Raw genomic sequence first — 16,671 nt, forward strand, 5'->3', positions numbered from 1 at the left:
AGACACCCCCATCAAACACCCCATTTTAGAAACTAGACCCCTCAAAGTATTCACAACAGCATTTAGAAAGTTTATGAACCCTTTAGGTGTTTCACAGAAATTTAGAGCAAAGTAGAGGTGAAATTTACATATTTATTTTTGTCAGAAAATCCTCTTTATACCATTTTTTTTCTAGAACACAAAAGGATTTATCAGAGAAACGCAACTCAATACTTATTGCCCAGATTCTGCAGTTTGAGAAATATCCCACATGTGGCCCTAGTGCGGTAATGGACTGAAGCACCGGCCTCCGAAGCAAAGGAGCACCCAGTGGATTTTGAGCCCACCTTTTTATTAGGCACCATGTCCGGTTTGAAGAGGTCTTGTGGTGCCAAAACAGTGGAAACCCCCCAAAAGTGACCCCATTTTGGAAACTAGACCCCTTGAGGAATTCACTGTAGTTTTCTTGGGGTGCATGCGGCTTTTTGATCAGTTTTTATTCTATTTTTAGGTAGCGTGGTGACTAAAAAACAGCAATTCTACTATTGTTTTTTTATTCTATTTTTTTTTACAGCGTTCACCGTGCGCTATAAATGACATATTCACTTTATTCTGCGGGGTGATACGATTACGGCGATACCAGATGTTTATAGTTTTTTTTTTATGTCTTATGGCGTTTACACAATAAAATACGTTTTGTAAAAAATCATTCACTTTTTGTGTTACCTTATTCTAAGAGCCATAACGTTTTTATTTTTCAATCAATAAAGCCGTGCGAGGACTTATTTTTTGCGTAACGAACTGTATTTTCCATCAATACCATTTTTAGGTACGTGCGACTTTTTGATCTCTTTTTATTCCATTTTTTGAGAGGTGAAGTGACCAAACAATTGTGATTCTGGGACGGTTTATTATTATTTTCTTTTACGGCGTTCACCGTGCGGGATAAATAACAAAATAATTTTGTAGTTCAGGCCGTTACGGACGCGGCGATACCAATTATGTATAGTTTGTTTATATATTTTTATTAATAATAAAGGACTGATAAGGGAAAAAGGGGGATTTTTACTTTTAAAACTTTTATTTTCTTATTTTTACACACCTTTTTTTAAACTTTATTACTTTGTCCCACTAGGGGACTTGAGGGCAGGAGGCCCTGATCGCTATTCTAATACACTGCACTACATTACCGCAGTAAGCTCCTGTATGTGTCGGGAGGACGGCCGAAACGGCTGTTACTCCTGAGACGTACTAGTAGGTCATGGAGCGCGAACGCTATGGTTACCATGACCTAATAGTACGTCCAGGAGCGGGAAGAGGTTAAAGGGTTTTCCAGCCCCATGAAATCTTTGACACACAGCAGACAATGGTATAAAACAAAAAAAAAAAGGAGTAATAATCACCTTACCAATCCCCTGCTGACACTTCCCTGACAATAGCTGCAGCGGTGACATGTGGACTCCACGGAAGTCACCGCTGTGGCCAACGATTGACTGCAGTGCTCACATGTTGAGACTCCACGTCATCGCTGGAGCCAAAGACTGGAGGGAAAAGTCAGCACTGGAGCGGTAAAGTTACGTATTACTCCTATTTTATACCATAGTCCGCTGGGGTTGGAGAAACCCTTTAACACTTGCTGCTGGGTTTCCCCACTGATTACATCTAAGAGTAGGTGCACACACAAAATACGTCTCAAACACGTTTTTTAAGCCACTCGTGATTTTCGTTGAGTTTTTACAGCCGTTTGGAGCGGTTTTTCTATAGAGTCAATGAAAAACGGCTCCAAAAACATCCCAAGAAGTGACATGCACTTCTTTTTCGCAGGCGTCTTTTTAAGTGCCATTTTTTAAAAACGAGGCATAAAAAAACGCCCCGTCGGAACAGAACGTCGTTTTTCCCATTGAAATCAATGGGCAGATGTTTGGAGGCGTTCTGCTTCCAATTTCACAGCCGTTTGCCGGGACGTTTACGGGCCGAAAAACGGCTGAAAACGATGCGTGTGAACATACCCTAATAAGTGGCTCTGAAACTGGCAGCACCGACTGGAAAGTGTCAGACGTTGTAGGGACACACACTATTGACAAAGGGAATGGTAACATCCAGTTGTATGTATATATTTCCAGGAGGAATAACAGAGGAACAGAACAAAGCAGCGTTCTAAGAAAAGATTCTGCAGAATTACTATTTAAATCGGGAATACAGGTATTTACTAAAACAGACCTGTCAGGGGAGCGGACAGGTCATCATTAACCCCTAGGCGCAACACGACGCAACTGTACGTCCTGTGGCCAGTGTCTTAGCGCACAAGGACATACAGTTACTGTACGGAAGCCTATCAGGACCAGCCTCCTGATCGGCTTTCTGTCAGAGTGACAGGAAGTCACTGTGTCGTTCCCGATGCTCACTGTCGGTGACAGTGTGCATCGGGAACCGGGAGTCCAGCTGTCCACGACAGCTGACGTACCACGGTTGCCGATCAGCAGCTCATCGCCGCTGATTTTGGCAACGAACACCTTAAATGCGGCGATCGATTGCCTCTGGCTGGTCCTCATAGATTTACTGTCAGAGTGACAGACGTCACACTGACAGTTGGAATACATTACACTACCTAGGTGGTGTAATGTATTCTAGCAGCGATCAGAGCTGCAGGTAAAAAGAGAAAGTGGAAAAAGTAAAAATAAAAAAAAAACTAAATAAAAACGTTTTACAAAAGTGTAAAAATAAGTTATTTATTTATTTTCTATAATAAGTCTCCTATTCTAAGAAAATAATAAAACTGTTAAAAAAAACAGTACACATATTTGGTATCACCGCGCTCGTAACGACCCAATCTATAAAACTATAATATTTTTCCCACACGATGAGCACCGCAAAAAAAAACAACAAAAAGACAATGCCAGAATCACTATTTTTTGGTCACCACCCACCCAAAATCTAGAATAAAAAGTTATCAAAAAGTTGCATGTACCCCAAAATATTACCAATAAAAACTACAACCCGTCCCGCAAAAAACAAGCCCTTACACAGCTTTTTTGACTGAAAAATAAAAAAGATTTGGTGACAAGTGATTATATTGTGCAAACGCTGCAAAACATAAAAAAACCTATATATATATGGTATCGCCGCAATCGTACCGACCCGCAGAATACATGAAAACTGTAATTTATAGCGCATAATGAACGACGTAAGAAATAAAGAATTTAAAACGACAAAATCACATTTTTTTTGGTCACCTTCGCTCTAAATAAAATGTAATAAAAAGTTATAAAAAAGTTGCATGTACCAAAAAATGGTACCAATAAAACCTACAGCTCGTTCCGACAAAAAAATAAAAAAAAGTTATGCCTCTTAGAATGTGTTGATACAAAACAATTTTTTTTTTAACAAATAGTTTTTCCTTTGTAAAAGTAGTAAAATATAAAGAAAAACGATATACATTTGATATCACCGTAAATCGTATAAAGTTAAGTTGTCTTTTTAATCGCACGGTGAAAGCGGTAAGAACGAAACCCAAAAACAATGGAGGAGTCGCAGCTTTTTCCAATTTCACCCAGCAAAGAATTTTATTTTCGGTTTCCCAGTACATTATATGCTTTAAATGGTGTCAATAGAAACTACAGCTCTTCCCGCAAAAATTAAGCCCTCACACCACTATATTGATGGAGAAATAAAACCGTTATGGCGTTTCGAAGGCGGGGAGTGAAAAACTAAAATGGAAAAACAAAAAAGGATCAGTCCTGCAAAGGTTAATTAATTTCTAATAAAAAAAACAATTATTGCCACATGTGGGGTATTGTCGTACTCGGGAGAGATTGCTTTACAAATGTTGGGCGGCTTTTTCTCCTTTATCCCTTGTGAAAATGAAAAAAATTCAACATTTTAATGGACAAAAATGTCGATATTAATTTTCACAGCCTAATTCCACTCAATTCTGTAAAAAAACCTGTGGGGTCAAAACGCTCACTATAGCCCTAGAAAAATTCCTTAAGGGGTGTAGTTTACCAAATGGGTCACTTTTGGGGTGTTTCCACCGTTTTGGTCTCTCCAGGGCGTTGCAAACGCGACATGGCACCGAAAACCATTTCAGCAAAATCTGAGCGCCAAAATCCAAATAGCGCTCCTTCTCTTCTGAGCCCTGCTGTGGGTCCAAACAGCAGTTTATTACAACATATGGGGTATTACCGTAATCGGGAGAAGATGCGTTACAAATATTGGGGTGCATTTTCTTCTTTATTCCTTGTAAATATTACAAATTTCTATGTTTCTTCAGAAAAAAAGTAGATTTTCATTTTCACAGACTAACTCCATTAAATATAGCAAAATACCTGTGAGATCAAAATGCTAACTATACCCCTAGATAGATTCCTTGACGGGTGTAGTTTCCAAAATGGAAACTTTTGGTGGGTTTCCACTGTTTTGGCACCACAAGACCACTTCAAACCTGACATGGTGCCTACAATATAATCTAAAAAAAAAAAAAAAAAGGAGGCCCCAAATTCCTCTAGGTGCTCCTTTGCTTCTGAGGCCGGTGTTTGTCAATTAGCACACTAGGGCCACATGTGGGATATTTTGAAAAACTGCAGAATCTGGACAATAAATATTGATTTGTGTTTCTCTGGTAAAACTTTCTGTGTTACAGAATTTTTTTTATTACAAATTAAATTCGGAAAAAGAAAAATGAAATTTGTAAATTTCCCCTCTACTTTGCGTTATTTCCTGTGATACGCCCAAAGGGTTAAGAAACTTTCTGAATGCGGTTTTGAATACTTTGAGGGGTGCAGTTTTTAAAATGGGGTGATTTATTGGGGGATTTTAATATATAAATCCCTCAAAACCACTTCAGAACTAAACTGGTTCCTGTAAAAATAGCCTTTTGAAATTTTCTTGAAAATGTGAGAAATTGCTGCTAAAGTTCTAAGCCTTGTAACGTCCTAGAAAAATAAAAAGATGTTCAAAAAAGATGCAAACAAAGTTTTACAAGAAGATCCATTTACATTTAGAAAAATGCACCTTTTTGGAAATTTTCCACTACATTTTGGTGTTTTTCCACTAATAACTATTGAATTAATCAACCAAATTTTTCCACTAACAAAGTACAATATGTCACAAGAAAACAATCTCAGAATCGCTTGGATAGGCAAGAGCATTCCCAAGTTTTTACCACATAAGTTGATATATCAGATATGGGAAAAAATTGGCCGTGCCACAAGGGCCGGATTTCGATAGTGTATAATTAACCCCTTCAAGACCCAGCCTGTTTTGGCCTTCAGGACCCAGCCAATTTTTTCAAATCTGACATGTGTTACTTTATGTGGTAATAACGTTGGAATGCTTTTACCTATCCAAGCGATTCTGAGATTGTTTTCTCGTGACATGTTGTACTTTATGTTAGTGAAAAAATTTTGTCGATAATTTTGGTATTTATTTCTGAAAAACACCACAATTTAGAAAAAAATTGCAAAAATTAGCATTTTTCTAAATTTAAACGTATCTGCTTGTAAAACAGATAGTAATACCACACAAAATAGTTACTAGTTAACATTTCCCATATGTCTACTTTATGTTTGCATCATTTTTTGAACCTCCTTTTATTTTTCTACGACGTTACAAGACTTAGAACTTTAGCAGCAATTTCTCATTTTCAAGAAAATTTCAAAAGGCTATTTTTTCAGGGACCAGTTCAGTTCTGAGGTGGCTTTGAGGGCCTTATATATTAGAAAATCGCCAGAAGTCACCCCATTTTGAAAACTGCACCCCTCAAGGTATTCGAATCAGCATTCACAAAGTGTTTTAACCCTTTAGGCGTTTCACAGGAATTAAAGCAAAGTAGAGGTGAAATTTACAAATACATTTTTTTTTGCCGAAATTCATTTCTAATAAAAACATTTTTGTAACACAGAAGGTTTTACCAGAGAAATGCAACTCAATATTTTATTGCCCATATTCTTCAGTTTTTAGAAATATCCAACATGTGACCCTAGTGTGATAATGGACTGAAGCACCGGCCTCAGAAGCAAAGGAGCACCTAGTGGATTTTGGGCCTCCTTTTTTTTAGAATATATTTTAGGCACCTTGTCAGGTTTTAAGAGGTCTTGTGGTGCCAAAACAGTGGAAACACCCCAAAAGTTACCCCATTTTGGAAACTACACCCTTCAAGGAATTTATCTAGTGTATAGTTAGCATTTTGACCGCACAGGTTTTTCGCTAAATATATTGGAATTAGTCTGTAAAAATGAAAATCTACTTTTTTTCTGAAAAAACATAGAAATTTGTAATATTTACGAGGAATAATGAAGAAAATCACCCCAACATTTGTAAAGCAATGTCTCCGGATTACAGCAATATCCCATATGTGGTAATAAACTTCTGATTGGACCCACAGCAGGACTCAGAAGGGAAGGAGCGCCATTTGGATTTTGGAGCACGGATTTTGCTGGATTGGTTTTCGGTGTCATGTCGCGTTTGCAACGCCCTGGAGAGACCAAAACAGGGGAAACCCCCCAAAAGTGACCCCATTTTGGAAACGACACCTCTCAAGGAATTTATCTAGGGGTATAGTTAGCATTTTGACCACAGGTTTTTTGCAGAATTTAGTGGAATTAGGCAGTGAAAATGAAAATCAACTTTTTTTCTGAAAAAGCATAGAAATGTTAAATTTTTACAAGGAATAAAAGAAAAATGCACCCCAATATTTGTAACGCATCTTCTCCCGATTACGGTAATACCCCATATGTTGTAATAAACTGCTGTTTGGACACACAGCAGGGCTCAGAAGAGAGTGAGCGCCATTTGGATTTTGGAGCTCAGATTTTGCTGGATTGTTTTTCGGTGCCATGCCGCCTTTGCAACGCCCTGGAGGGACCAAAACAGTGGAAGCTCCCCAAGTTTCCCCATTTTGGAAACACCCCTCAAGGAATTTTTCTAGGGGTATAGTGAGCATTTAGACTCCACGGGTCTTTTGCAGAATTTATTAGAATTAGGCGGAGAGAATTAATATCACAATTTTTGTCCACTAAAATGTTGAATTTTCTCATTTTCACAAGGGATAAAGGAGAAATAAACAACCAATTTTTGTAAAGCTATTTCTCCCGGGTACGGAAATACCCCACATGGGGTCATACATTTTTTCCTTTAGAAATGAATTAACCCTTTCAGGACTGATCCATTTTTTTGCTTTCTTATTTTCGTTTTTCACTCCCCGCCTTCCAAGAGCCATAACTTTTTTCTCTTTCCGTCAGTAGAGTGGTGTGAGGGCTTATTTCTTGCGGGAGGAATTGTAGTTTCTATTGATACCATTTAAAGTGCCATAAAAAGTACTGGGAAACTGAAAAAAAATAGGAAAATATAGGAAGAAAATCTGATTCCATTTTTTGGGGTTTTCGTTTTTACAGCTTTCGCCGTGCGGTAAAAACGAAAAAACTACAGCGATTTTGGTGGTTTAAATTATTTAAGTTTTTTACGGTGTTCACCGTGCGAGTTAAATAATGGTATATTGTAATAGTTCGGCCTTTTACGGACGTAGTGATATCAATTCTGTTTATTTTTTTACATTACTTTTGAAGAAAAATGGGAAAAGGTTTTTTTTTTTAACTAAACTTTTTTCTTTCTCACTACTAATAACTTTAATTCTTCCACACATTTTTTTAGTCCCCTTAGGGGACTTGTACCAGCGATCATTGGATCCGCGGGTACAATATGCTGCAATACTAATGTATTGCAGTATATTGTTATTTTTACAGACTCCTGTAACAGAGCGATCGCTTTTCCTGTCCGTTAGTCCCGGGTGTCAGCTGTAATATACCCGCACGTGAGCCCGCTCCATACATCAACCCCCGCACCATGACGTGCTATTAAGTCATAGTGCTCAAAGGGGTTAATGCACAGCGGATGGTGTGAATATTGCAATTTTCCACCGATATGCCATTTTAGTGCATATGTCGTGCCCAGTTTGTGCCCCTGAAGACAAATACCTCAAAGCTTTAAGCGGGTTCTCCCGGGTATGGCGATGCCATATATGTGGACGCAAACAGCTGTTTGGGCACGCTGCAGGGCTCAGAAGGGAGGGATGCCATTTTGCTTTTGGAGCGCAGATTTTGGGGTTTTGCTGGTATTTCAGTTTATAATGTGGGGACATATGTAATCTGTGCGGAGTACATCAGGGTATATGTAATCTGTGCGGAGTACATCAGGATATATGTAATCTGTGTGGAGTACATCAGGGTATATGTAATCTGTGCGGAGAACATCAGGGTATATGTAATCTGTGAGGAGTACATCAGGGTATATGTAAGCTGTGCGGAGTACATCAGGGTACATGTTATCTGTGCGGAGTACATCAGGGTATATGTAATCTGTGCGGAGAACATCAGGGTATATGTAATCTGTGAGGAGTACATCAGGGTATATGTAATCTGTGCGGAGTACATCAGGGTATATGTAATCTGGGCGGAGTACATCAGGGTATATGTAATCTGTGCGGAGTACATCAGGGTACATGTAAGCTGTGCGGAGTACATCAGGGTACATGTAAGCTGTGCGGAGTACATCAGGGTACATGTAAGCTGTGCGGAGTACATCAGGGTATATGTAAGCTGTGCGGAGTACATCAGGGTATATGTAATCTGTGTGGAGTAGTGCATCAGGGTATATGTAATCTGTGCGGAGGAGTACATCAGGGTATATGTAATCTGGGCGGAGTACATCAGGGTATATGTAATCTGGGCGGAGTACATCAGGGTATATGTAATCTGTGCGGAGTACATCAGGGTATATGTAATCTGGGCGGAGTACATCAGGGTACATGTAATCTGGGCGGAGTACATCAGGGTACATGTAAGCTGTGCGGAGTACATCAGGGTATATGTAAGCTGTGCGGAGTACATCAGGGTATATGTAATCTGTGCGGAGTACATCAGGGTACATGTAATCTGTGCGGAGTACATCAGGGTATATGTAAGCTGTGAGGAGTACATCAGGGTATATGTAAGCTGGGCGGAGTACATCAGGGTATATGTAAGCTGTGCGGAGTACATCAGGGTATATGTAAGCTGGGCGGAGTACATCAGGGTATATGTAAGCTGTGCGGAGTGCAACAGGGTATATGTAAGCTGTGCGGAGTGCAACAGGGTATATGTAAGCTGTGCGGAGTACATCAGGGTATATGTAATCTGTGCGGAGTACATCAGGGTATATGTAATCTGTGCGGAGTACATCAGGGTATATGTAATCTGTGCGGAGTACATCAGGGTATATGTAATCTGTGCGGAGTACATCAGGGTATATGTAATCTGTGAGGAGTACATCAGGGTATATGTAATCTGTGAGGAGTACATCAGGGTATATGTAAGCTGGGTAGAGTACATCAGGGTATATGTAAGCTGTGCGGAGTACATCAGGGTATATGTAAGCTGTGCGGAGTACATCAGGGTATATGTAATCTGTGCGGAGTACATCAGGGTATATGTAATCTGTGAGGAGTACATCAGGGTATATGTAATCTGTGAGGAGTACATCAGGGTATATGTAATCTGTGAGGAGTACATCAGGGTATATGTAAGCTGTGCGGAGTACATCAGGGTATATGTAAGCTGGGTAGAGTACATCAGGGTATATGTAAGCTGTGCGGAGTACATCAGGGTATATGTAAGCTGTGCGGAGTACATCAGGGTATATGTAATCTGTGCGGAGTACATCAGGGTATATGTAATCTGTGCGGAGTACATCAGGGTATATGTAATCTGTGCGGAGTACATCAGGGTATATGTAAGCTGTGCGGAGTACATCAGGGTATATGTAATCTGTGCGGAGTACATCAGGGTATATGTAATCTGTGCGGAGTACATCAGGGTATATGTAAGCTAGGCGGAGTACATCAGGGTATATGTAATCTGTGCGGAGAACATCAGGGCATTATAAGAGGGTATAAAAATGCGGTAAATAAATAATTCATAGATGTGTGGCCGGTGTCGCACTGATAAATGGTGTCGGATGTTACCCGCTTTTAGAAAACACTGCACATTTTGCATCGCCATATTCCTGAGAGCCAGAACTTTTTTATTTTTTCACCACCGGAGCTGCGTGAGGGCTTATTTGTTGCGGGACAATCTGTACTTTTCATTGGTACCATTTTGGGGTACATGCGATTTTTTTGATCACTTTTTATTACATTTTTTTGCAAGCCGGGTGACCAAAAACAAGCAATTCTGACAATGTTTTTTAGTTTATTTTTTGCGGCGTTCACCGTGCACTATAAATGACCATTATATTTTATTCTGCGGGTCGGTACGATTACGGCGATACCAGATGTATATAGGTTTTTTTTAAGTTTTGCAGCGTTTGCGCAATAAAATCACTTTTTTATAAAATAATTTATTTTCTGTCACCATATTCTGAGAGCCATAACTTTTTTATTTTTCATTCAAAAAAGCTGTGTAAGGGCTTGTTTTTTGCGGGACGGGTTGTAGTTTTTATCGGTATTATTTTCGGGTACATGCGACTTTTTGATCACTTTTTATTCTCTATTTTGGGAGGGGTGGTGACCAAAAAATAGCGATTCTGGTGTCGTTTTTTATTGATTTTTTTTGGGGTGTTCATCGTGCGGGAAAGATAACATTATAGTTTTATAGTTGGGGTCGTTACGAACGCGGGGATACCAAATATGTGTACTTTTTTTAACGTGTTCATTTTTTTCCTATAATGAAAGACTTATTATAGGAAAAAAATGCAGTGTTTGTTTATATAACTTATAACTTTTATTTTTACACTTTTTTTAAAACATTTTTATTCTTTTTTTTTTACTTTTTTTACTTGTCCCACTAGGGGACACTTAGACTTGCAGCTTTGATCGCTGCTAGAGCACATTACACTACACACGTAGTGTAATGTACTCCAACTGTCATTGTGACGTGACAGTCACACTGACAGGAAGCAGAGGAGGAACGGCCGGAGGCTGCTCCTCCGAGGCTTCCGTACATGGCAACCCGGAGGTCATTGTCTGACCTCCGATTGCCGTGACAAGCATCGGTAGCCCCCACGATCACTTCGTGGGGGCTGCCGATGTGCTTCAAACCCCTTAAATGCGGCGACGGCAATCCGTCGCCGCATTTATGGGGTTAATTGCCGAAATCAGCGGCGATGGTCCGCTGACCGGCAAGGCTGGAGTGTCAGCTGTCAGGGACAGCTGACCTCCCGGTTCCCGGACACTGTCCGTTAGGACAGTGTGCGCCGGGAACTACTCCGCAATAGTACGTCTGGATGCGGGAACTAACCCCGCTGCAGGACGTACTATTGCGGCGCAGCGCGAGAAGAGGTTAAAGAGGTTTCTGCTGTATCGAATATAATTCAAGAAGAGCAAATATAAACATTCATTTTGCCCCTTCACATGAGGTTCCATATGCATCTGCCTAGTTGTCCTGCATGGTGCTATTTCCATCCAAGAAGAATTCAACCACATCCTATATAGTACGTGTTTCCCTTTAAGACAGCTCTTTGGCGTTCAGCCCCCGGGGCGACGTAAACGTTAAGAAAATGTAAAGAGGTCACCCTCGCCGTTACACTGGTGTTCTCATCTGTGCCTTAAGTGAAGAAAATAACCCCCCCTTCTAGACCCCTGTGGATGCCCTCCGTTATTAAAAGGCTACAAAGTAAGACTGTCTTGGCTATTTGCATTGGACGCATGCTAGGAGGTAAACAAATTAGGATTCAATTAATTGTGTTCTCTTGTTAAAGTGTTGAGCAATGACCTGAACACTAAAAAATAAGTAAGCAAATGGTGCTATTTACAGGCGTCCCTGAGTCACCTGCGGCAGTGCGAGGCTGGAGAGCGCCTCCAAGTGGCCAAAATCATTGATGGACTAACTTGGAACGCTGCTGGTAGTATGAATTTGCATAATACTAAAAAACATACTAAATTATTCATGGCTGTGATGTTTACTTGCTCTTGCGGTTTGTCAAACTCCAACAAACATCTGTAAACTGATTTGCAGCACAATTTCTGGCACCTTAATGGGTCTAGAGAAGGTAAAAGAAGGGGGTTGTTTAGGGAGATATTAGAGGAGGGCACGCTGCGGTTCCTTCCCGTAGAAGACATTAAACCCAATTCCCAACCTGAAGCTATTCGATTCCCAAAATTAATTCTGTCACATCAATTGTAAACAATTAAAGTTACAGAATGTTTGAGGAAGATCCGTCACCTCCACGGACACGTCTGTTTTACTAAATACTTGCATTTCCCCATGAAACAACAATTCTGGGTCATCTTTTCTTAGAACCATGCAATGTGTGGTGCTGTTCCTCAGTTATTCCTCCTGGAAATGTATGAATACATTGACAACTAAGGATTTCCATGGCCTTTGTCAATAGGGTGTGTCCCTACATAATCTGCAACACTAATAAGAATATCTTAAGCTATATTCATACTTGTGTCATGGTTTCCGTAGTTCACCACAATAGCCGGAATTGGTCGCAAGACAGATACCAGCGGTGCCTGATGGACCCCATTGATTTACAATGGGGTCCGTCAGGTTCTACTGGGGTGTTTATCGTTTTTTTTTTTTTATGGGAAACCCAATTCTACCTCCAACGCAGATGTGAGCAGAGCCTTAGGGTATATTCAAACGGGGTAATCAAATTGAGATTAATTACAACGATTATCGCACAACTGTGGCCTTTTGCCGAGATTTTGTTATAATCAACCGTAATTTGACCGCACCATTTAAATATGTCCTTATAGAGGCGCTTTATAAAAGACAGAATCATTTTGAGCATGAATGGGCGAAGAATCAGTGGTTATCACTGTAATTTTGCAGCGCTGGGTTGAAACCTGAAATGGGAAACATCTCAATGGAGTTTGTATGTTCTCCCCATGTGCTGTGGGTTTCCTCCCGACACTCAAAAAGAGTCAACTGGCTTCCTAGAAAATGACCCAACGCCCAAGTGTCAGCAGACCCCCAAGGGACAGGGACTTTTATGAGCAGATACATCGTGTGTACATTTCTAGGTCAGCGATTGTAATAAATCATGGAAAAATAAGTTGTTTTTTTTAACTCATATGAATATGGTTTACGCGGATATACTCATCAATGTAGAAAGATGGACGTGCACATATTTATCTCCTCTTAGTAGTTACCTTACTTTACTATTTCAAGAAAGAAAAATGATGGAAAATTCAGATATCGTTAAAGGGGCATCACATTTTCAGCACATAAAAGGTTATTCTTTGTTTAATGAAAAGATACAACATTTTGAATATACTTTCTGAATCAACTCCTCGTTTTTCCAAGATCTCTGCTTGCTCTCCTTCAATAAGACCCTTCATTATCTCTCATGTGATTATCACACTGGTACATGGCTGATGAAGGACGCCGCGCCGATGACTAGATTGTAACGACTCATGCACCTGTGTGACCACCACATGACCGGGAGAGGCAATGAAAATTCCTATTGAATGACATCAAGCAGAGATCTTGAAAATGGCAAGGAATCGATACAATAAATACATTGAAAATTGTATAACTTTTCAATATGCAAATAACATTTATTTGCTGAATTAAGAGAACAGATTTAACATTTTGTGAATGTGAATTTAACAGTCAACTTGGATTTTAGTATCAAATAAGGGACAAAAAAAAAAAAAAAGCAGTGGAGGTGCTGCTGGGTGAGTCATTCACTTGGGAGTCTGATGTTGTACGGTCTGAGTCACACGGTGGTGCGATTCACATTTCTATTACTGAGCTGTGCCATGTATTCTCCCCATAGGTGCACTGCAGTGACTCTGCAGCTGCATGACTTCCCATCACACATGGAGAGGTTATATTTCTAGGATGTGCCGGCACTTTGCAATCCTGAAAATGAAGGGGCTGCAGCACTGATTTAGTCCCGCGCACCCTTCTAAGTCTCTCCCTGCACAGCGGCGCCGCGGCCACCGGGCTGTGCAGGGAATTGCACCCCGGCCTTGTTCACTTGAACGCAGCAGATCCCACCGATGGAGAAATAATGGTATATCCTAGCGATATGCCAAGGCTCTGCGCGATGGGAAACGCTTTCATGGACATAGCAGTCAATCTTACCAGGCCGAGTTTCTCGGAGGCGTTCGCTTTCCAAATACGAATGTTCATTTCGTCCGAGCCGCACAGAATGTACTTGTTGTCGGAGGACCACCGGACACAGGTGACGTGCTGCATCCTCTGTGTGTGATACACTTCCCTGTGATTAATGGTACAGTTCAGACTTCGGTCTACTGAAAGTTACTTATGAACATATAATACATGATTTACTGCAACGGTGCTGCAAAACAGAATCTGCTCCGTAAATATAATTCACCGAGTTCAGTCATTTACACTACATTCCTCCACTGCAGGGAAACTGTACTATTACATGGCGGCCGCAATATGGTCGTCTCAAGTCCGCCAGAGAACGTGCTGCTGCTTGTTAGCATCTCTCAACTCTGGCTCATACAGGGGGGTCCTAAGCGGGGGAACCTCCCTTTATGATGTCCACACGCCCTGATCAGGTATATGGACAGGAGTTGTCCTCATAGACCAACCCTTTAAATCCACATCAGGAAATTGCTTAAAAAATTCCATAGCCTTTTGGTGGATTGAAATGGTATCCGTTAAAATAAAAAAAACTCAGCCACACTCACAGGGGTCCAGTAAACGAGATCTATGTGCTATTTGGCAGGGTCCTAACATCGGAGATCTGCTTTAGCAGCCCCTGTAGAATGGACATTGTGGACATAAGATAGTAACAACTGATATTTTTTGCCTGGCTAGCAAAATAATGGCTCTGGAGGGTAACTAGAGGGTTGTGCAATACTATGGGGGGGGGGGGGGATTGTGGGGGACATTCAACAATCTCAAGACTTTCGACGTGTATTGACGCGAAAACTTTTTCCCCATAGGGAAACATTGAGGTTGTCGTTGCCCGTGGCCTAGAGTAGCCGTGGAGCCCTAATCTTAAAGTAGTTGTACGGGATTAGAAAACATGGCTGCTTTCTTAAAGAAACAGTGCCACACCTGTCCCTGATTTGTGTCTGGTATTGCATCATAGCTCCACTTTAAAGGGAACCTGTCACCAGCATTTTAGCTATAAAGCCAGCAATACCTGGTGAAAGTGGGTGAAAAATCATTGTCATCTAAGCTATAAATATGTTCTAAGTAAGCTCTGTAGCTTTAGTATTCCATTTTTCAGTGGTCCCACGCCGTATGCAAATGAGCAGAAAAGAGTCAAATCTTCATCTGAAAAGAGTCAGGTTTTCATTCCTCCAGCATCTCAGAGTGGACTCCACCTCCTTTTTGATTGACAACTCCTTAGCCAGTCAGGGCTGGACAGGTGGTGGCAGTGGGCGTGGTTAAGAAGCTGAATCCCAGAGGGAAAAATAATTACCATAAAAGGCGGGAAAAGTTTAAACAACGATATTTACAGACAGAGGAGGACTTCAGGAAAGAAGAGAACAGGAACGCACTCTGGACAGCTGCGGCCATTTAGGGGTCAGGCGAGTTTAACAGGTAAGATGTTGATGACAGAATCCCTTTAACCCCTTGACACATTATCACATACATGATAAGCGTTAAAGGGAAGCATGGAGCGCGCTCATGGGCTGAGCGCACTCCATACTGAGCGGGTGTCAGCTGTGTAATACAGCTGACACCTGGGACTAACGGCCAGGAACAGTGATCGTGCGGTTCTTGGACGTTTAAACCCTTAAATACTGTGGTCAATTGCGACCGCAGAATCTAAGGTGTTAAATAGAGGGGGCATCCACCCTCAGACAGCATGTCGGGGGGGCCCCCCCCTGCAACCAGATCGCAGGGTGCTGATGGTTGTCATGGCAGCCTAGGGGCCTAACAAAGGCCCCCAGGACTGCCTTCACTTTGCCCCTGTTAAACCCTGCCTGTAAAATTAGTATTGCAGTGTATTTTACCAATGCTCTAACGCTCGCTGGTTCAAGGCCCCTAGGGGGGCTAATAAAATGTGTAAAAAAAAAAAGTTAGTAGTGAAAAATAAAAAAAAGTTAAATACAAAACTATTTTCCTCTAAAGTAACGTAAAAAAATAAACGAAGTTGGTATTGTTGCGTCTGTAAAAGTTCGAACTATATACCATTATTTAACTCGCACAGTGAACGCCGTCAAAACCAAAATTAAAATGCAGTTTTTTGGTCAACTTGGTTTTAAAAAAAATTTTTTTTAAAGTGATCAAAAAGTTGTATGTATTAAAAAATTGTACCAATAAAAACTACAGCTTGTCCTGCAAAAAATAAGCCCCCACACCGCTTAATATACGGAAAAATAAAGATGCTCCTAGCATCATAGTTATGTACGATGCTAGGAGTCCCTGCCTCGCTGCAGGACAACTGTCCCATGCTGTAATCATGTTTTCAGTACGGGACAGTAGTTCCACGGAGAGGCAGGGACTCCTAGCGTCGTACATAACTGTGATGCTAGGAGCCCGGCTCCCTGCAGTGTGTTCGGTCCGGGACTTCCGCCCGAAATACGTCCGTCCATTACGGACGTAACATGGTCGTGTGAACCCAGCCTTAGGCTTTATAATGATGGGTGGCTGAATGCTCATATTGACTTAGTGGCTTTTAGTGTGAACGTTGATATTTCAGCTCTCCTTGACCTACTCCAAAAACAGTTTACAGACTTGTATACATATCATAACATGTGTTTTATTTGATCTTGTATCCCTT

At 40.9% G+C, this 16,671-nt stretch overlaps 1 protein-coding gene across 3 annotated transcripts in view; it reads right to left on the minus strand.

The window, feature by feature from the left end:
- The window catches only part of DCAF13 (DDB1 and CUL4 associated factor 13), a 44,786-nt gene that overhangs the window by 9,441 nt on the left and 18,674 nt on the right, over positions 1–16,671 (minus strand). For all 3 annotated transcript variants that reach the window (XM_075825894.1, XM_075825896.1, XM_075825895.1), the window contains exon 9: positions 14,046–14,181. In XM_075825894.1, the coding sequence (XP_075682009.1) occupies positions 14,046–14,181 (136 nt within the window). The remainder of the gene's footprint in view (positions 1–14,045; positions 14,182–16,671) is intronic.

This window comes from Rhinoderma darwinii, chromosome 5 (genome assembly GCF_050947455.1).
Source record: "Rhinoderma darwinii isolate aRhiDar2 chromosome 5, aRhiDar2.hap1, whole genome shotgun sequence".
NCBI lineage: Eukaryota > Metazoa > Chordata > Amphibia > Anura > Rhinodermatidae > Rhinoderma > Rhinoderma darwinii.